Source organism: Rattus norvegicus, chromosome 19 (genome assembly GCF_036323735.1).
Source record: "Rattus norvegicus strain BN/NHsdMcwi chromosome 19, GRCr8, whole genome shotgun sequence".
Classification (NCBI taxonomy): domain Eukaryota; kingdom Metazoa; phylum Chordata; class Mammalia; order Rodentia; family Muridae; genus Rattus; species Rattus norvegicus.
In genome coordinates this window covers 10,199,869-10,221,378 of record NC_086037.1, presented here as the reverse complement: position 1 = coordinate 10,221,378, position 21,510 = coordinate 10,199,869, and the positions used below count along the sequence as shown (strand labels likewise).

The window sequence follows — 21,510 nt, the reverse complement described above, 5'->3', positions numbered from 1 at the left end:
TGCTGAAGCTGCCCCCTCTGCTTGTTAAGTTACTCTATCTCATTCTTATACTCCCTTCCTCACCCCCTCCTTCCCCACTGTATGCTGTGTGTGCGTGTGTGTGTGCATGTGTGTGTGCATGTGTGTATGCTGTGTGTGCGTGTGTGCATGCATGTGTTGTGCATGTGGTGTATGCGTGTATGCATGTGTGTATGCATGTGTGTATGCATGTGTGTATATGCATATGTTGTGTGTGTATGTGTGTATATATGTGTGTATGTGTGTGCATGTGTGTATGCATGTGTGTATGTGTGTGTATGCATGTGTTGTGTGTGTATATGTGTGTATGCATGTGCATGTGTGTGTGCATGTGGTGTGTGTGTGTGTGTGTGTGTGTGTGTGTGTGTGTGCACGCTTGAGATTGAGCCCAGGGACTCATACATATCCAAAGGCTACACCACACATACACATTCCCATCTCTCTTTCAAAAATATTGTAATTGTCTCTTTTATTTTATGTATGTGGATATTCTGCCTGCCTGAATGTTTGTGTACCACTTGTGTGCCTGTGACAGTGGTCAGAAGAGGGCGGTAGATCCCTTGGCATTGCAGTTACAGACAGTTGTAGCCACCACACGGATGCGGGGCTTGGTTGAATCCAGGTCTTCTGAAGCAGCAGCCAGTCCTCTTAACCACTGAGCCATCTCCCCACCGGCAACTCCCCAGCCTTCCTTTTGCTTTTGTATTTTGAAGCATGGTCTCACTAAGGAGCCCAAGGTGGCCTTAAACTTGTGATCCTCCTGCCTCAGCCTTCCAAGTAACTGGATTGCAGGCCTGTGCCAGCAAGACCTGCCTGCACATCCTTAAAGGCCCACCTGAGAGTCAGGCAGTGGTGGTGCACGCCATTAATCCTAGCAATTGGGAGGCAGAGGAAGGCAGATCTCTGCGTTCAAGGCCAGTCTGGTCTGCAGAGCAAGTTTCAGTTCAACCAGGGCTACATAAAGAAACCCTCTCTTGAAAAACCAAGAGGGGACATTTGCCAGTCCAGTGTCTAACATGCAGCGATCACGGCTAGCCATTTGGAATTCAACAAGGTGCCAAGATGCCCACCCTGGACCTGGCACCTGGATGTCTCCTCCTGGCCAGGTGACCGAGGCTGTGAAGGTTGCTATTGACATGGGGTATCAGCCACATTGACTGCGTCCAGGTGTACCAGAAGGAGAAGGGGATAGGAGTGGCCCTCCAGGAGAAGCTCAAAGAGCAGGTGATGAAGCACCAGGATCTCTTCATTGTCAGCAAGCTGTGATGCACGTTCCACAAGAGCGTGGTGGAAGGAATCTGCCAGAAGACACTGAGCGACCCGCAGCTGGACTACCTGGATCTCAACCTTGTTCACTGGCTTCAAGCCTGGGTCTGAGTATCTCCCACTGGATGTATCAGGAAACGTGGTTCCTAGTGACACCAATGTTGTGGACACTTGGACGGACAACTATGGAACAACTAGTGGATGGAGGTTTGGTAAAAGCAATTGGTGTCTCCAACTTCACCCCTCTTCAGATTGAGGGGATCTTGAACAAACCTGGCTTAAAGTATAAGCCTGCCATTAACCAGATCGAGTGCCACCCATACCTAACTCAGGAGAAGCTGATCGAGTACTGCCATTGTAAAGGCATCGCGGTGACTGCATACAGTCCCCTTGGTTCTCCTAAAGACCTTTCTCTCCTGGAGAATCCCAGGATCAAGGACATTGCAGCCAAGTACAATAAAACTGCAGCCCAGGTGCTGATCCAGTTCCTCATTCAAAGGAACTTGGTAGTGATCCCCAACTCTGTGACACCAGCACGAATTGCTGAGAACTTTAAGGCCTTTGACTTTGAGCCGAGCAGCAAGGACATGACACTCTACTCAGCTACAACAGGAGGGTGTGTGCCTTGGTGAGCTGTGCCAAACACAAGGGTTACCCCTTCCACTCAGAAGTCTGAAGCTGCAGATTCCTGCTCCTCGCCAAGTGGCTTCCACCTGTTCTTCTGCCTCATCTGCCCGTGCAAGTGTCCTGTGGCCTGTGTCCCTCTGCACTGGCTGGCACCTTGCAGACCAGACAGTGAGAGTTGGTTAACCTGACACAGAATCTGGAGGGCAGTACCAGCAGCTGAGGTGTGTGTTTCAGCCTTCCTTGGTCTTTCTTCTTCCCACCTGGAGGACTTTAACACGAGTTCCCTTGTTCCAACCAAGTCGAAACAAGATTTATAGCCCAAGTTGCGCCACTAACACTTAAGTTTGAGTGCTTAAAACTGGAATCCTTTGAGTCAGACTTCTCCTTGCCTCAAATAAAAACTGCTTTGTGGGAAAGAAAAAGAAAAAAAGAAAAGCCAGGAGGGGCAGGGAGACCACATAAGAGGAAGGAGCCCCAACCGCTGCTCCCATGGGAAGAAGGCAAGGGGGGAAGAACTGGCTTGTGGAGGACGTGGGGAGTAGAGGTGATGAGTGGGACAGATGTCCATCTTCAAAGTCAACGCAACTGCAGTCTGTGGAGGTGGATTAAGCTCTGTTCATCTCATTTAAAAATAGAAGCGGCAGCTGAGAGCTGGAAGGAGCCCAAGCGTAGCAGGAAGGGTGTGCGAGCAGGGAGAGGCAAAGCAGGGAGAAAGCTGCTGTCCCTTCCGGCTAGGGCAGAGGCTGTGGGGTGCCAGCTTATCTCAGTAATGGGGTCTTCGGGGCCATGCTTCCCGGGTCTGGACCCTGCTCAGAAGGAGCCACATCCCTCCCCAATCCTGCCTGCTGGGGAGATACGAAGTGGTCGGGAGGTCAAATCACAGTGTTGATGGGGTTTGATTGACCTCTCCCTGGTGGTTTTTTGGCTCTGGCTGGAGTTGGATAAAGGTGGAGGTGGGGGCAGGGATCCTTCAACACTAGCCTTTCAAGCAGACAAGATTTAGTAGGCTCCTTAGAGTCTAGACGCCACTTCCCAGACTTGGGTGCCTAGCGCTGGCCCTGGTGCTGAACCAAGAGGGTCTGATTGGGTCGGAAAGAGCCCCTGGCAACCCAAACAAACTCCACCCTAGCAACGGCAGACAGCTGAGTTCTCAATGGCTTCTTTCATTGCACCCAACGGTTGAGCCTGTCCCCAGGGCCGTTGGAGAACCAAGGACCCACCTTTGAAATAACCTGGAAACCTGTGGTCTTTAGGAAGAGCTAGCCCTTTGCAGCGTGCAAAAAGAACTGACTTACATGCTAGAGGGAAGTTCGGTGCCTAATGTTCAGATATCAGAGACACGGAGACAGGTTGACTAGCACGAGAGAGCTTGTGCAAAAGCTTATGGACTCTGCCTCAAGAATGACACCAGGTCGGCTTTCTCTCCTTTCTTCTCTCCCCTCCCCCTTCTTTCTCTCTGTCTCAGATGATTGTGGGCCAGGGACCCACAATAAACTGTGCTGAACAAAAGACACATTTTAGCCCGGTGGTAACGTGGTCGGGGGTGCAGCTGGCAAACAGGTGACAAGCAGCAGACTTGAAAGCATCTGTAGCAGAATATTAGCAGAAAAAGTAGCGCCAAGGAGGGGCAGGAGCACCCCGAAACTGGGGCACTTCATGGAACACCCAAACAAGGAGCTAAAGGTGTGTGAGTATCTGCAGACGGTTCTTCCAGAAGGGAGTGTGTCTGGGCATTTGGGGTCGGTGGGAAAGACTCCAGAAGGCTGGGAGTGGCCCAAGAGGGCTGCAGGCTTGTTCCGAGTTAACACAGAGCCTCGGGGAACCTTTAAGCACCAGGAGAGTTGTGACTTTTGGGCTACTGGGCTGGGGACAGAGTGTAGAGCAAGTGTAGCAGAAGTGTCTGGGAGGTGGATGCAGGAATCCAGAGGAGAAGGGGTGGTATCAGAGGCTCGGCGAAGGACGCACTGAGAGCCCTCTAGCAGATGTAAGGTAGGGAGAGAGGAAGAGGCAGTAAGACAGCACTCGGGCTCCTGGCTCGTTCAACCGGAAGGAAGGGGCGGTACACAAGTGGGGGTGAGGGAATCAGGAACTCAGCTTTGGACATGGGGATTGGAGATGCCTATTTGGTGTGTTGAGTAGGAAGCTGGATATGTGTGATTCTGCAGTCTGTGAAAGTCAGAGTCACCAGCATATAGATGGTTTTTCTTTCCTTCCTTCCTTTTTTTTTTGCCTGCTATTGCCACCAAAAGGCAGTGTCGACTTCTGATGTCATTGCTATTATTACTCTCATCTTGCAGGTGTAGAAACTAAAGGTTCAGAGGGAGGTGGCTTTGACCCTAAGACGTGCCACCACCCATTAATGGAAGACTGGAACCCCAAGTCAGGCACCCAGCTCACCCATTGCTCCTAACTCTGCTGCTGCAAGAAGCACGCTGGATTTGCCATCTTTTAGAGTGCAGACCATTTCGGAGGCATCCTCCAGAAATGAAAGGGACAGTCCGAGCCACACAGAGGCGGGAGGACACAGAGAGCCTGTGTCGTCAGCTTTTCTGACCGTGTGACAAATGTCAGGGAGAAGTGTGATAAGTAGGAAGGGCTTAGTCCAGCTTATGTTTTGAGTGTGTTGACTCGGGTCTGAGTTGAGTCATAAGAGCAAGACAGAGGGACATGGTGCAACAGGGTTGCTTGCCTCACAGAAGGCAGGATCCAGAGGAAGTGAGGCGGTATATTTTTTACAAGCTCCCCACCCCTCACCACGCAGGTCCCATTTTCTCACAGCCCACGTAGTACAATTTCATCAGTGGATAAACCTAAGAATGAAGTTAGCGCCCTTATGAGCTAATCGCCTTTCTCTTTAAATGTTAATAACTATGAAAAATTGTGTGTGTGGGGGGGGGCCATGTGCCACCATGTTCCTGTGTAGCTCACAGGGCGTCTTGTTGGAACTGGTTCTCACCTTCGACCATGTGGGTTCCTAGGACAAACAGGCTGTCAGGCTTGGCAGCAAATGCCGTAAGCACAGAACCAAAGTGCCATGTCCATTTATTTTATTGTTTGTGTCTGAGTGCTTTCCCCGTATATATGTGTGTGTGTGTGTGTGTGTGTGTGTGTGTGTGTGTGTGTGTGTGTGTGTGTATGAATACCACATGTATGCCTAGTGCCCAAAAGGAGGTGTCTGCGGTGGTTATGAACTACATAACATAACATGGGACCTCTGGAAGAGCAGTAAAAGCTCTTAACCTCTGAGCCATTTCTACAGCACCAACACATAAACCTTTTGGGAGACACTTCATATATCCAAACCACACAGAGCCTTTTACTGATACATTTTTTTTTTTTGGTTTTTTTTTTTTTTCCGGAGCTGGGGACCGAACCCAGGGCCTTGCGCTTCCTAGGCAAGCGCTCTACCACTGAGCTAAATCCCCAACCCCCACACAGAGCCTTTTATGGGTAATTTTTTTTTTTTGAGACAGACTTGTCCTGGCTGTCCTGGGACTCACTAGGTAGACCAGGCTAGCCTTGAACTCACAGAGATCCTCCTGCCTTTACTTCCTGGGTGCCGAGATTAAAGGCGTGTGCCACCGCCCTAAGTGATGATTGCTTTTGGAGAGAGGAGATAGCATCTTCACTGTGTAGCCCAGGCCGGCCCCAAGCTTTCAATCCCCCTTCCTCGGCCTCCTGGGATAATACAGGAAGAGCCCAGTATGCAGGCTACTGCCAGTAGGTGGCAGTAGGAGAAACTTCCGGGAGGAAGTGGGTTCCGCGGGTTGGATTGTGTGGGTGGAAAGGAAGAGGTTGAGGTAGGTGGAATGACGAGGAGGTGAGGACAAGTGACTGAGCAGAGCCTCTGTCTGATGACGTGTGGGGGCTGCGGGCCAGGGATGAGTCAAGGGCAAAGCTTCAGACTCCGTGGTGATAGGGAGGTGAGAGCGATGCTGGATGGAGCCTGAGCGGATCCTGAGGCTGAGTGGGTGCCGAGGGCATGGCGTTCTGCCTTCCAAGAGCGCATCCATCCATTACCAAGAGCTGTGGAGAGGTGACACTAGAAGGGGTAGTGGACAAAGTCTAGAACCGAGACCTGGGCTCCTGCAAACTTCTGGCCCTGTGCCCTGGAGAGGTTCATCTGAAAATACAAAGGATGCTATGGCTGTCCTGAGGTGGATGTCACCAGGAGCTATCACTGCTGAGTGCCTACTGACCCACTGTGGGAACACAGGTATGCTCCTGAGGAAGGAGCCCTAGGGAGCCCAGGGGGAGAATCCCATCCCACGCACGTCCCAGAGGGATAGAGTATCAGGAAAGGAGTGTGCTCCTTTCCTGGGAACGAGGAATTTCCCATACTCCCTTCACCTACAGCACCATGATGGAGGGAGTGTCCAGCATCGTGCCCATTGCACAGATAGAAAGGTGAAGGTCACGAAATTGCCCTTGGATATACCAACATGGAAAGATGGAAGAGGGACAGGACAGCAATCGCGATGCCCCTCCCAGGATGTCTGCTGGGTGGCCACACTTCCTGGGAGTAGCCTTGCATGGTTCAGAGGCCCACATCGAGCAGCTTGCCTCAACCACACTGCCAAGGAACAATCACCTCACAGATGGGTGGAGAGGAAGTGGTAGTTGGAAGGGTGGACCACACGAGGGAGAAGGCGATGTGCCGTGAGTGAAAGAAGAAGTAGGAAGTCATGGAGAAGGGCGTGGGTCAAGCAGAGTTCTTTATGAAGCAGAGGGACAGGTGGAAAGGGCTCATGGGATCCCTACCCGGGGGGCGGGGGCTGTGTGGATCCTCGCAGATGGTAACTGTTGCAATGATTATTGGCCATTACTGTGGCCATTCCCCTGCCTCTGGCACTTTATTTTCTGTCAGAAACTGAGTCAGGGCTGGAAGCTGTGGGTGAGAAAGGAGACCTCTACAGGGCGAAGGCAGGCTGTGTGACCCCAGCTTCCACAGAAGCGACTCAGATCGTCAGACATCACAACCCACAGGACGCTGTGAACTAGATGAAGGGTCATGTCCACACCCTAACTGCCCTGAATATGCCCACTCTCCTCACGTAAAGAGCATTCAGCTCAATTCTCTGCCTCTTTCAAGACAAGAGGGACCCCAGAGGGACCCGTGAGTGCTGGGACACGCTGACACAATAAGTTAGATTCCAGATGGCAGCTCACACCTAGAATCCCAGCGTTTGGAAAGCTGAGGCAGGAGGATTGTGACTTCAAGGCCACCTGTGCTACATTAGTGAAACTATGTCCAATAATAATAATAATAATTAATAATAATAATAATAAATCTGTTAAACTGGGCGCAGATAGCATCCTTCTAGTGCCAGCACTTTGGAAGCTAAGACTAGAGAGTTATGAATTCAAGACAGCCTGTACTACATAGGAAAATTATTAAAGTAAAAGATATTAAAGTAGGGTTGGGGATTTAGCTCAGTGGTAGAGCGCTTGCCTAGCAAGTGCAAGGCCCTGGGTTCGGGCCTCAGCTCTGGAAAAAAAAAAAAGATATTAAAGTAAAATAAATAATTGTCCTGAAGCGAAGTATCTGGGCATGAACCCGCCTGCAGTTCAGAAACTGGTGAGTGGCCATGCATGTGTGCACGTGTGCATGTGTGCATGCATTGATGGTCTCTCCATCCACATCCATTCATCCACATATTCACCCATCCACTTGCTGCCTCACCTATCAGCCATTCACCCATCCGTCCAACCACACACTACTTCCAGCTGGGGCATTTAATTGAGCACCTACTATGTTCTCTGGGTGCTACTGGGTCTTGTTTTTTGCGGATTCCACAGTCTTTGAGGGTGACGCAACACACAAATGCAACGTGAAGACAAGTAAAATAGTGACTCGGTGACCTCTGAACACAGTAGGGTGGGAGTCAAAGACGCGAGAAGGAGTCCAAGCCGTGATCCGAAGAAGACCAGAGTGTAAGGAAGTGGGAGAGGTGGATGTGAAGGCTTTGGACAAGAGGAACAGACCTGGGTGTCCATGAGCTGGAAGCTGAGTAGTAAGAGGTGGCGCTGCAGGAAGGGCTGAGGCTGGGGATGTACAGGGGGAGGCGACTGCACTGAGGGTGTTGGGGAGGGGAGGTGTAAGGAAAGATGGCTGGGTGTTAAAATAGAGGACTCCCTGGACAAGGCCCTGGGATGACATTTCTGTGCTACCTTCCACTCCGGCTATGTGACAAGTGTCCCAAACCATTGAAGGTGATGAAGAGCTTCCAGTCCAGCTACCTGCTCTGTGACCTAGGCATCCTAAGACTATCCCAAGCCTTAAGATCCATGCCTAGGAAGAGTCTTGGTTAGAAGCAGGCACCTCTCAGGGTGAAAGGCCCAGAATTCCACTGGTCCAGCTTCTTCTGGTCAAAGTAGGAAGGGGTCTCAGTGCCACTAACAGCTAGAGTCTAGCTGGTCTTGCCCCAAGGACTCCCTTGAGGCAGAAGTTCAGAGGTGGGGGGCAGAAGAGGGAGCCAGAGCACAAGTCGTGAGTCTGGCTGCCTGGGGGTGCAGGGATCTGGACATGGCATGCCCAAAGATGCTAGAACATTCCACTTGGAAGGTCCCCAGGGAATCCACGACATTGCTGGGGTAATGGAGCAGATTTGGTGTGGATAATCCCTGGGCAGGAAAGCCCCTCACAAATGTCCCTTCATGTTGCTTCCCCAACAGTGTTAAACTACAGGATTCTCCCCTGTTCTTGTCCGCACTCACCAGTTATGCTAGGATGGACAGTTCTGATCTAGCGACTGGGCTCTTTCCCTCAGAGTTCATGGTGGTGTCCCAGTTTGCCTCTCTGTGTGTGCTCCCTCTGAACCTCTGCCTATTCTATGCCATGGTTATAGAGTCGCCCTTATCGCCTCTCTGGGTAGGAATTCTACCTGCAAAGACCTTCGAATTACCACATCCTCTTAGACAGTCCTCCAATGTGCCTATCTCACCTGTAGCCCCCTCCCCACTTCCTGGGGAACCTCCCCAAGAGCAGTAGGTAGGCTGCCAAGACCTGAGGGGACACCTAGACAACTGCAGTCCTGCCCTCCTCAAGTCAAGAGGTCACTGTTCAGACTCTGTTCTTGCTGCTGGCTGCCCAGCTGCTTCTCTAGAAGGACCGGGGATTTGGGTCTTTCTGGAGAAAAGATCTCAGCATGCTGTGCATGTGGGGAGTTTCCAAAGCGGTGCCCGGGCTGTGTCCCTGGCAACAGAATGGTTGATTGCAGCATAATCGTCCGTTTCTGTGCTCTGGAGCAGAGCACCATGTGATGGCCTCTGCCGCCACTGGGAAGAGAATGCAGGGGTGAGGGTGACAGTCGGGGGAGAGGCCAGCAGGGGTGCGGTGAGGTTAAGAGATACCCATAAGGAACAGATCAGCAGACAGCTCCCTCCCAGCTCTTTCTCAAGCATGAGGCTCCTGTCTCCAGGTTACAACCTCCTACCTGGTTCTCAGACCAGACCAGCCTTTACCTGGGACACCGCTAGACAAATATAACCTTCTCTGTGGCCATAGGACAGTCAGCCTCCCCTGCATTCTCTCTGAAGCGCTGCAAGTCTGGCCTGGAGAGCCAGGGTGCAGCCAGACAAGCTAAAGGCTTGTAAAAGCTGTAGCTGTAAGGAGGGCAGGGAATCTGGCAGCCACAGGACTCCAAGGGAAGCAGAGAATCACTAGGATGGCCTGCCAAAGGAAGAGCCCTCCTTTGCCGGTTCTACTACCCCCGGTACCTGGGAAGTATGTGGACTTCCCTGCACAGGGGATGAAATTGAGGCCCGGAGCATTAGCGAGATGCCCTAGGTCACGGTGAAACAATGCCACAGGTCACAGCCCACAGGAAAGTTTGGATGATGTAGGAGAAAGCCCAGGCCTCAGGACCTGAAACAGCCATCGTCCTGGCAGGGAGAAAGGATGCCTGGATTTTCTCCTCTTGGTCTCAAGAGTGTCCCCGGGACTGATGGGCTTATACTCTGAGCACTGTTCCCAAGAGTCTGGTCTGAACGGATACTGGCTGCCGTTCCTATATCACTCCCCAACCCCACCCCTGAGACAGGGCTTCTCTGAGTAACCCTGGCTGTCCTGGAACTCACTCTGTAGACCAACCAAGCTGGCCTCGAACTCACAGAGCTCTGCCTGCTTCTCTACCTCCAGTATTGAGATTAAAGGCATGGGACGCCACCACCCGGGGTTACCGTTACTTCTAGCGAAAATTTAATGGCGGTTCAATGGTTAATATGGGGCCAGACCTGATAGCATGAGAGGAGGTGAGGGAGGATGGGGTGTCATTGCAAACTGCCTCTGGTCACTTAGGGGCAAGGAGAAGCCCGGCCCAGAACTCAAGTGACAGAATCAAAGCCCAAACACCTACAGGCCTCCACTGCCCTGCCTGCCACAGTACTGCACCCCTGGGGACAGGTAATAAGAGAAGAGATGGCTTTGGCCTGGAAAGGCCTCTTAGTCTGAGAGAGTGGGGCGCCGGATCGAAGGAAAATGGGAAGAGAAAGGGGTCCCTCAGCCTGCACTTGGGTTTCTTGCTGGCTGAGAGCCAATTGCCAAGAGGAGCTGGGATGTGGTTCAGTTAGTAGAGTGCCTGCTAACACATGCACGCAAAACACCCATGCACATAAATGTAATAAATAAATAAGACATCAATAAATTAAAATTTTAAAGAGTAAGGCACAAACGGCCAAACCGGGCCTGGAGGCACATGCCTTATCTGTAAGGTGTCCTGGGTCACACAGCAAAGCAGTGGCATTTCCCTTCATTGTGATAGGGCTCGCTAGCACCTGTGAACTCTGGTAGCTCAGGCTGGCCTCGAACTTGAAACCTTTCTATCTCTGCCTTCCTAGTCGCTGGGATGCCAGGCCTAAGCCACTAGAACTGGTTCTTTTTCTCACTAAAGCCAGGCTTTGCTCCATAGTGACTTGTCCTGGAACTCCTTTCTGGGCACTGTTGTTAACGGTCTCGGGGTACGCTGGTAGTACCACAGGTTTCTTAAAAGTCTGCTTGGGGCCTGGCGATGCTGGACAGGCTTCCAGGGCAACCTCTAGCATGCAGCTCCCATCGAGGTAAGCATCTCTCTCTCTCTCTCTCTCACTTTCTAGTCCACTAGCACACATGTGGGTACACAGTGACTAAAGTCCCAGTCAGTTTAGCCTCCTGAGCTAAGGGCCAGCCTGGGGAAGCACAAGAATAGGTTTCCTCAGAAATGGATGGAGCTAGGCCTTTTCTACAGAAAAGCCCTGTAACCTGTTCACCCTCCTGTGTACCTTTTGGACCCCTGATCCCTGACTGGCACAGTCCCTAAGATCTCTGTTTAGGCCCCCACCCTGCCTCCACAGGGCATCAGGCACAAAGGAAGTTCACCAGTACTAGGACAAGGGATGAAATGAGTTGAGGCTGAGGCCCTGAATCCTGCTAATAGAGGAACCAAGAAATGTTCCCTTTGAAAAGAGAAGTAAGTCATTGTCATTCCCCTAGACATGGACCCCCTCCTCCTTTGAGTCGAGTGACCATTCTTTGGAAAGCCACAAACATTCCCAAGCTGGACTTCTGCTAAATTATTTCAAATTCTTTGAATTTCTCTAGTCTAGAAGAATTATAGGAGGAGACAGGAGGCGTGGGATGACCTCCGAAGAGGTTAAATAGGTCACCATGACGCTGGGCACCAAGACAAGCAGAAGGACCCATGAAGACCTTCGCCTGGACTTCTGGTACCATGATGTCACTTCAGATGCTGCTCCTGGCTGCCCTGCTTCTGGGGACTTCTCTGCAGCATGCCAGCGCTGGTGAGAGCTGCGCACAGACAGGATAAGGCAGTGGAGGAGCCACTCACCCACCCGCACAGAGACCACAACAGAGACAGTCACACAGAGAAGCTGTGTGACCTATACCCTGTCTGTTCTTACAGGGGTCACAAGGGGGTGGCCGCAGGAACACTGCAGGAGGAACAATGGTGCTGGGGATGGTGGGGGTGATGGGGATGATGTCGGGCACCTGACCCGAGCACACACTTGGAACCCCACCGGCTGCACATCTCATCTGGAGATGTTAGGACATGGTGGCCTTGAGCGTGGGCTTACCATGCAGAACGAATGATTCTCAGAATTGCCACCATTTGTTTCATTAATGAGCTTCATGTATCATCAGGGAACAGCGTAACGACGGAGAACTGGTTCCAAGAATGTATGAAAAGATTTTTATATTTAGTTTAGAAAGGGAAGTTGAAACGAGGTCCCTAGACCCAGCCAGCTGCACATGCAGACACACACGGATGAATATGCAAACATGCAGACACAGGGAGCACAGCTCACACAGGCATACATCAGGCACGTGACCTGACCCTCAGGACACCTGCTTCCTATCGCTCTTCTAGCTCGAGCCACCAATGTAGGCCGAGAGTGCTGCCTGGACTACTTCAAGGGGGCCATTCCCATCAGGAAGCTGGTGACGTGGTTCAGGACCTCAGTGGAGTGTCCCAGGGATGCCATCGTGTGAGTATCCCTCCCTCTGTCCTGCTCCTATGCCTAGAACCCAGAGGGGTAAGTGGGTGGGCCTTGGAGGGCCCAGGAAGGCCACTGGGAAAGAGGGGAGGAAAGTGCAAGCTGGGGTCCCCTGGGTCAGCAGCGTTGGGCACCCAGGGAAGCTCTTGTACCTCACACAGCCGCTGGGGGGGCGGTGCCGGGGGGGGGGAGGTCCAACCTCTTTATGGATGGTGAAATTGAGTCTCCAAGATGGATAGGACGTCCCAGGTTACAGAGCCAGCAGGCAGCAATGCCATCCCCTCCTGCTCTGGGTCTGACTGAATAGAGGATAACACACAGCCTGAGGCTTCGTCTCTCACTTCTACTCATCAGGCTCAAGGTGCTCTGAGAGACCAGGCTTTCAGCCCTACAGCCCTGGCCCTAGGGAGGCTGGGATGGAGTCGGGGTCCCAGTAGGAAGGAGTCGCTAATGGCGTATGTAATGTCATCCAGCTCATGCCCAGGTCGCTCAGTGTTCAGGTCAATGCAGGTGTGGCTGGTTGCCGAGCTCTGAAGGCCTTCCTGTCTCTTACTCACTGCCTTCCTCTGTGCAGGTTTGAGACTGTCCAGGGAAGGCTTATCTGCACAGACCCCAAAGACAAGCATGTGAAGAAGGCCATCAGACACCTGAAAAACCAAAGGCTGTGATCTTCCCAGCGAGTCATTTGGAGACTCCAGAGCTGCTGTCCATGGCCTCAACCTCGAGCTGCCTGTGTCCAGTGGAGGCCTCGAGAGCCCAAGAGCTGCCACAGAGCAGGAGTCCCTGTCCCCTTTGTATAGACTCTTGTGTGCTGCAGACGCACACACAAAAGCACGGATTAAAGTCTTCCTCCTTCAGACTGGGTCAGCGCATTCTGTCCCCACAATGCAGAACTCCTTCCATTCTGGCTGGTCACACAGGACAGCTGGTCCTGCCTCTGCCCAGGTTACCTGAGGCTGAGAGGGAGACATGGTCCCATACAAGTGAGAGTGGAACTGGGGTGACATGGTCGAGGGCAGGGCAGGGCAGAGGTGGACAAGGAGCCCAGCAGGACCCTCGCAAGGGTCCCTCCTCCTTCTGTATCCCATGGAAAGTGTTCAAAGGAATCCCAAGGGGGCCTGTCTTCCCTGTACCCCAAGTCTCCCCATCACCTCAAGGCCAGCCCCTAGGCCAGCTCCTATTGTCCCACATGAAGCTGCACTGAACTCTGTCACAAACATGTCCAGACCCTTCTGCAGGTGTCTGTCTTCTTGGAGGACCTGTCTCTCCTCCTTCATTTCCAAGTATCATTGTCGCCCCCACCACTCCCCCCACCCCACCCCCGCCTCCGCTGCAGTCTGTCTGGCTCTGGGAAATGGTCTTCTTTCAGAAGACCCACCACCTAAGGCTTGATGGCCACTTTATCTCCTTCTGCCCCCAGGCTCCAGCAGGCCCCCAGGCTCGATTCCTCCTCCGTTCCCTCTGCACAAGCCCTGGGATTTCTTCCCCAGCTCTTAGGGGCTGGCTGCCTTGCCACTGGCCTCGGATGCTGGCAGCTCATCAAACTATGCCTGTGTGTGCTTGCAGACGTGGCTCTCCATTCTACCGAGGGCTCTATGAGCACTCTGGGGCCACTGTGAGCCACTGAAGGAACGGCACAGGAGTCTAGGAGGCCCCCGTGTCCAAGCCTAGCTCAGCGCTGCGGCTGGATTGTGGAGGGAGTTGGCGTCTTGGTATTCCAGGTCAACCTTGCCAATCAGCATGCCTCGCTTTCTAGGTCGGGTGTAGCACGGGCAAGAGTCCTCTTCCCAGGACTCTTGCCAGGCTGCAGTAGTCATCTGAGGGAAGTTTTTTAACCTGTTGCTGCCACCTTGTGGCCAGATTTTGCCTTGCATAACGAATGCTAAGTGTCGTGATAGGGGTAGAATTAAGAACAAGGAAGGCATAAGGCTGGTGGCCATGAAGTGGTTTCTGTGAGCCCAGGTTCCTTCTGTAACAATAGGCATCTCTCCCTTGAGCACCAGGAATATCCCTCCAACAATTGCTTAAGATTCTGAGTCCTGGGGTACCTTATTATGTTGGGAAGGGGGAGGGCAGGGGACTGGCTCTGAATCCAGGGACTAGAGTAAGGGTAGTTAGTAGGAGGGGTAGGCAAAGGGGAGCCCTACTGAAGGAAGAAGAGCTCAGGCTGGAGCCTGAAGACATTCTTGGGTTCCTCAGAGTATGCTTGGCCCCGTTTGCTCAGATCTCTTGTGCTCGTGAGGTCTTCCAGAGGCACCTGTTGGGTAAACTCAGCTAAGCAGGGCAGCTCAAAGAGACCTGTGAGCCCTGGGGAGAGTAAAAGGGTTGTTTCAAGGCTGCTGTGCAGAGAAAGTGTGGGGCCACAACTGGCAACAAAATGCAGGGTTCTGATCCAAGCTAACCACTTGGGAGGGTGCAAGGGTGTGTGGTGATAACCCCCATATTCCTGGGGGCACTTTAAGGGACTGGGGCTTGAAGACTCTCATGTTTAATGAGAGAGGGGTGGAAATGGGGGTGGGCAGTGGGGAGGGATGCAAGGTATCCATTTGTCCTCTGTCTTCAAAGTGCTTCTCCTGTCTACTTCTGAAATAGTTTCCCTTTGGTGCTCCGTGCAAACACCACCATGCCCACAAGACCTTCCATGGTCTTCTTACTTTTGTAGGACACCAGCCTGACATACACATGCCTAATCTTGGCCAAATGTCACCTGTCACTTAGGGAGACTTAGATTCCCCCAATATGTTTATAGTCTTTGATAACTTGGGTGAGATAACTCACTAAATTAATTATTTACATTGTGGACATTTGATAATATATTTTGTCAACAATGGCTGGGTGAATTCCTAAAAGAACACCTACAAGGAAATAAATTTCCAGAGAATTCCTAACACTGAAGCACCTTTTAAGATGTGGAAATTGAAATTGGCTAGTTCTTCAATACCCCACCAGGGGGCGCGCTGGCACATTAATAGAGGTCCAAGATTGCTGACAGCCGCATATACTCTGGCCTTAGCTGATTGAAATTATGGAAGACCTGAAACAGGGGTGTCTGTAGCTGGTCAGATGGTCCCTTTTGGGGAGCATAGGTCAGGAAACCACCAAATATACTACCAGAGTTAGCAAGATGGGGGATGGAGTTGCAGGGCCACTAACACCAGGAGCTTGGGCAAACTCCAAGAGCACTAAGAAGCACACAGGCTTCTATTTCCTTCACCTGTAACTGTTTATCATCCACTTATCACAAGGCCACAAATAGCAAATGGCGTTTGTATACCTGTGATCCAACTTTTGTGAGTTTTTAAAAATCACTATAAGCCAGACATGTTGACTCACGCTTGTAATCCCGGCACCTGTGTTGTAGTAAGCATTAATTGAGGGTTTCTACCTCACCCTAGATCATTTACTGCCCAAATAAAAGACACAAAGCCTTTATATTTATAACAAGCCTTAAAGCACTAGAGCTGGGCAGATATTAACCCTCGATGCTATTTTGTCTATGTCCCTGTCACAAATCCCGAGATACCACTTGCTGTGTTCTGCCTGGATCGCTCCTACTCTAACTGGCCGGCCCTCACGGACATGCTCTCATGATCCAGCGATCCCATGATGCCTTCTTCCCCCTTCTTCTTACCTTTTTGGTCTCTCCTCAGTCCCCAAGGCTGGGAACCAAAGCCCCGTCTACACCTCTTCTGCCCAGCTACAGGCTGCAGGCATCTTTATTCAACCAATAGTTTTAAACTGAGGAGCAAGGTTTGCAAACAAAAGGTGGCGTAGGTGAGAACTCCCCCATCTTGAGGCAACTGGACCTTGGGATACAGAATTTAGAATTACACTACAGCAACAGAGCAAACCTCAACACACCCTCGAGGTCGGGGCAAGAGCCAGCTTCTGTAACAGTGCGGCTGAGGACAGCCTGGAGCGTAGGAGAATCTAACTCCAAAGCAAAACCGAAATGACAGTGTAAAGTCACTTGCTGCTCTTCCACAGGACCCCAGTTTGATTCCCAGCACTCACATGGCCACTCACTGCTGTTTTCTTTGGGTCTCTAAAAGTACCAGGCACACACATGGTACAGACATATGCAGAGGAAACCCCCGTACAGCTTACTGGATTAAAGGCATGCACGACCATGTTCAGCCAGGAATATTTTAAAATGAGATCATAGGTGGTTTCTAGGGTGCCTTAGAGAAGAGTATGGGCTGAGGAGATAAAGCCATAGACCCCAAGGATTAAATTAAATCCTATTATCCTAGGTTACAAGGAAGTTAAGACATGTCCTGACTACAGCAACCAAAATCACTATCATGCTTTTGAGATTCTCAAAGACATCCTCAGTATGCCCTATGCTCTGCCACTGCCTGGCTGTGGGCTCTCACAAGATGGCCTCCCTTCCCTCACACTTCTCCAGCAACAGTGACCTGTTGAGGATGGACCCAGTTAAGTCACTTTCGGCCTCAAACACCTTACAGAAACCCCGTGTTGTTTGTGGTCCCGTTGAATGACATGGGCACCCTTTCTGTATTGATTGGTTGTTTTATCAACACAAGCTCGAGTTATCTGAGGAGCTCAATAGAGAAAATGCCTCCATCCGATTAGCCTGCTGGCAGGTCTATGGGTATTTTGGTTAGTGATTGATGTGGGAGGGCCCAGCCCACTGTGCCTTAGGTTGTATAAGGCTGAGCAAGCCATGAGGCATGGGCCTGTAAGCAGCGTTTTTCTGTGGCCTCTGATAAGACTGCAAGCAGTCTAGACTTCTCTGGATTCAGTTTAACTTCACCCTTTTTCAGGTGGTGGTGGGTTTTGGAGTAGTAGACTCTCCTATATGGTCCAGGCTCACTCTGAACTCAAGTCATGCACAACGCCTCCTGACTACCAGGATTATGCACATGAATGTCACTCCTTTAAGGGTTGAGAATGGACAAAGCCTCCTAGACAGTGTGCACAGCACTCTGTGTGCAGGGTTCCAGGAACTATGAATGGTTTTGAATAAAACTATTTTCTATGTGAGACATCGCCATCTTTAAAGTTATTTATAGATTGACCTTTCCCCCTTCTTTTTTTTTTTTTTTTTTGTTCTTTTTTTCGGAGCTGGGGACTGAACCCAGGGCCTTTCGCTTCCTAGGCAAGCGCTCTACCACTGAGCTAAATCCCCAACCCCTCCCCCTTCTTTCTTTTTTGGAGGCAGTTTATGTATCTCTGGGTGTTCTAGAAGTCACTCTGTAGACCACACTGGCCTGTAACTCAGAGATCCACCTGCTTCAGCCTCCTGAGTGCTGTGAGTAAAATCATGTGCCATGATGCTCGAGTTCTGTCTTGTAGATGATGTTTTCCTCTGAAGACTGTTGTGTACACGTCAGCATATGTGGGTGCCACGAGGCCAGGGGTCAGACTCCCTGGAGCTGATCTGCAGGCAGTTGTGAGACACCTGACATGGGTGCTAGGAACTGAACTCAGGACCTCTGGAAAAGCAATAAGTTCTTAACTTCTGAGTCATCTTTCTAGACCTATAAATCAACTCAATTCCTGGCTAATTCTTGAACTGCATCTAAGTAACTATTTTGATATTTTTGTGGGGTCCCCCCCTTCCCATTTCATTTTGGGCTTTATTACTTCTGTGCTTTGACTTATTTTTAAACTTTTCAGGTGGAGAATTAGCTCCGTAGTGAAAAACACTTGTCCTTCCAGAGATCTAGTTTTAATTCCCAGCATCCACAGGGCCACTAACAATCATCTCTAACTACATACAGTTCTAGTGAATCCAATATCCTCTTCTGTCTGGGGGCCCTGTGCACACGTGACACACATATAGATGCTGACAACATACTAACACATTGTCATAGTCAGGGTTTCTATTCCTGCACAAACATCACGACCAAGAAGCAAGTTGGGGAGGAAAGGGTTTATTCAGCTCACACTTTCACGTTGCTGTTCATCACCAAAGGAAGTCAGGACTGGAACTCAAGCAGGGCAGGAAGCAGGAGCTGATGCAGAGGCCATGGAGGGATGCTTCTTACTGGCTTGCTTCCCCTGGCTTGCTCAGCTTGCTTTCTTATAGAACCCAGGACCACCAGCCCAGGGACGGCACCACCCACAATGGACTGGGTCCTTCCCCCTTGATCACTAATTGAGAAAATGCCTTACAGCTGGGTCTCATGGAGGCATTTCCTCAAGGGAGGCTCCTTTCTCTGTGATAACTTCAGCTTGTGTCAAGCTGACATACAAAACCAGCCAGTACACACAAAAATCTCAAGAAAAAGTTGTTGTAGGTAACTCATAAAGTGGTAAGTACACGTATGTGTATGTACGTATGTATGTATGTATGCATGCATGACGTAGTGAGGCTCACTTCATACGATGTTCCAATACATTCACTTTGGGTTGACTCCATTCTGTTCCCAGTCCATTGCGGGACTCTGTCCTCCCTTCTTCCTCGTGACATTCCCAACAACCCAAACTGTTCTCCCATCTTCGGTGAGCCTGCTGGTAAGCGCCCTCATCATGTCTCCACGTCATGACCACTTCCTGTAATGCTCTCGTGTCTCTGTATTTTATACATCTGTGTAATTTTTAGCAAAAATTTTGCCCTGGGCGAGTGAGATGGCACAGCAGGCAAAGGTCCCTGCCACTAAACCTACCTGAGTTTGACCTTGGAACCCACACAGGAAAGGAGACAAACTCCACATTGTCCTCTGAGCTCCTCACACAAACTGTGGCAAACACATGAAATTAAGTGAAAACAAAGGTTCTGGTCAGTGTTCATCAGCTGTGGTGACATTCTCCACAGCACTGCTATGTAAGCGTGCTTACTTTAACTTTCGTTTTTCGGGTAGCATCTTGCTATGGTCCAGCATGGCTTTGAACCCTCCATCCTGCCTTTGCCTCCTGCCTGCTAGCATTACAGGCTACGTGGGCTCTTTATGGAGCCGCTGTGCTGTTCCGCATATGGAATACATCCCTGGAAGTCCCTGTCAGGAGCTTCAGGACTTTGTTCTGGCCTAGAAGTATCCTAACATACTAAGTACATGTACGTATAAGGCACATATGTGAGGGGGCCTGGGGCTGAAATCATCTTGCCAGTGGATGTGGTGGCTCAGCTTCAGGTCGGCACTCAGGAGGTTGGAGCAGAACTGCCTTTTTAGGTGAGCATGGACTACAAGGTGAGCTGTAGGCCAGCCTAGGCTCTTGTATGAGACCCAGTCTCAAACCAACCAACCAAGTATCCTTCTACCCCGAAAGCCTGCCTCCCCGATTCATCTCTGTTCCAGAACAGATTCTGGTCTCAAGTGTGTTCACCAGCTTTCTGGAACATCTTTGTCACATGTACTCAAGTTATATGTATATGAACGCATCCTTTAGATGTTTTTAATTTTCCTTTCACCTCTCCCTCTCTCCCTCTCCCTCCCTCTCTCTCTCTCACACACACACATACACCATCTGAGCACCCACAGCTATATTGGGCCTATAACTCGCTCCTTTTTTTTAAATTATTTATTTATGTGCACTGTAGCTGTCTTCAGACACACCAGAAGGGCATCAGATCCCATTACAGATGGTTGTGAGCCACCATGTGGTTGCTGGGAATTGAACTCAGGACCTCTGGAAGAGCAGTCAGTGCTCTTAACTGCTGAGCTATCTCTCCAGCCCTCTCGCTCTTAAGGGCCACCTGATTGCACCCGAGGTTCTTGCTTAGGATTTTTGGTTTTCAACAGTCTCATTATGTGGCCTAGCCTGACTAGACCTTTGGCTCAGGCTACTTTAAACTTTCAATCTTCCTGCTTCAGCCTCTGGAGTGCTGGAGTTACAGGTGTGCACCACAATACCTGGCTGGGGTGTTTTTTTTTACCTTGTCTTCTGCTGTGTGGGAAAAGTCTTCTCTAACACAGAATGCACTTTAGAATCACCTGGGAAAGCCTCGCAAAACACTGCTGACTCCAGAGATTCTGATTTAACTAGTCTTTGTAAGTAAAACCCAGGCACAGGAGGTTGTTTTTATTTTTGGAAGCTGCCCGGTGATTCTCATGTTCAGCCAGTGTTGAACTGTCCAAATAAATCCTGCTGTGTCCCGCCTGGCCACACCTCCATCCTTATCTGGTAGGGTGTCTGCTTAGCCTTCCGAAAATCCCCATCACCATATACTGGGTGAAGCAACATTTTGTAACATCAGAGAACTATCAGCTTCAGGCAATGGCAGGCCGTCTCACTCATTCCCCTCATGCTTCAGCTCCAGGCCCCTTAAGGCCCAGCTGTCACCAAAACGGAGGAAAGATGTGGCTTGCCTCTGTTGCCTAGACCAACCAAGTGATTTCAGAACGAGGTGAGATAGAGTGCATACTACCAGACTCTAAGCCAAAGACCTTAGAGTTAAGAAGCCAGGGAGCTGGAGGAATCCTCAATGGTTAGGAGAACTTAGCTGCCTCTAGGGAGGACGTAAGTTTGATTCCCAGCACCTACACAGCAGCTCAGTCCAGAGGATGTGATACTCTCTTCTGGGCTCCATGGGCACTGCACAAACCTGGTGCACAGACATATACGCAGACACACACAGCAAATGAAAACCTTTTTTTAAAGCCAGGTTTGACATGATGGGACATGCTTGTAATGCCAGTATCTGGGAGCCTGAGGGTCACCGTGTGCTCAGGCTAGTTTGGTCTGCACTGTGAGATTCAGGCTCCTGTAGCCAGAGCTTGTTTCAGACAGGGGGAAGAGAGGAGGAGGGGAGGAAGATGGAGGTTGAATTCAGTGACAGCTAACACTGTTTTTGGATTCTTTACTATAAGCTTACAAATGGCTGAAACTGTTCCTTAGGCTAGTGTCACAGAATCAAGAGTCTGGACAGAAAACAGCTGTGCCCCACCATACACACTCCAAATCCCTCAGCGTGCAATGGTAGCCAGGTAAAGGCCTACATGTGCTCCGGGCACGGGTTCTCTCCACCAGCCGAGGACCTGACTGAACTGGACAAGTTCCTTCCCATCCTTGTGGAAGGACAGAAAGACTCCCCACCAGGACCCTATTGACCATGCCAATCAAACCATTATCCTTTGTGCCATCAGAGGTAGGAGTCAACAAGCAGGTCTGAAGGAAGCTCTGGCTCAGGAGCTTCTCCTC

The 21,510-nt window shown here is 50.7% G+C and overlaps 1 protein-coding gene and 1 pseudogene across 2 annotated transcripts; both read left to right on the top strand.

The window, feature by feature from the left end:
* The first annotated feature begins 773 nt into the window (after positions 1-773).
* Positions 774-2,091, top strand: LOC134483523 (aldo-keto reductase family 1 member B1-like; annotated as a pseudogene).
* Positions 2,092-3,038: 947 nt separating this feature from the next.
* Ccl17 (C-C motif chemokine ligand 17) lies at positions 3,039-13,259 on the top strand. Of its 2 annotated transcripts, XM_063277743.1 has the most exons (4): positions 3,039-3,322; positions 11,489-11,688; positions 12,276-12,393; positions 12,977-13,259. In XM_063277743.1, exons 2-4 carry the CDS (start codon positions 11,589-11,591, stop codon positions 13,068-13,070), a joined length of 312 nt encoding a protein of 103 aa, XP_063133813.1. In that variant the 5' UTR covers positions 3,039-3,322; positions 11,489-11,588; the 3' UTR covers positions 13,071-13,259. The 2 variants fall into 2 exon arrangements, with proteins under 2 accessions (XP_063133813.1, NP_476492.2); NM_057151.2 differs by lacking the exon at positions 3,039-3,322 and having other exon boundaries at positions 11,484-11,688.
* Positions 13,260-21,510: the final 8,251 nt, after the last annotated feature.

Bases quoted from the DNA above. Each gene is read 5' to 3' on its own strand.
- Ccl17 (XM_063277743.1), top strand. From the start codon at position 11,589: ATGAAGACCTTCGCCTGGACTTCTGGTACCATGATGTCACTTCAGATG. The intron at 11,689-12,275 runs GTGAGAGCTGCG...TCGCTCTTCTAG, and splicing joins TCTGCAGCATGCCAGCGCTG to CTCGAGCCACCAATGTAGGC. The intron at 12,394-12,976 runs GTGAGTATCCCT...TCCTCTGTGCAG, and splicing joins TGTCCCAGGGATGCCATCGT to GTTTGAGACTGTCCAGGGAA.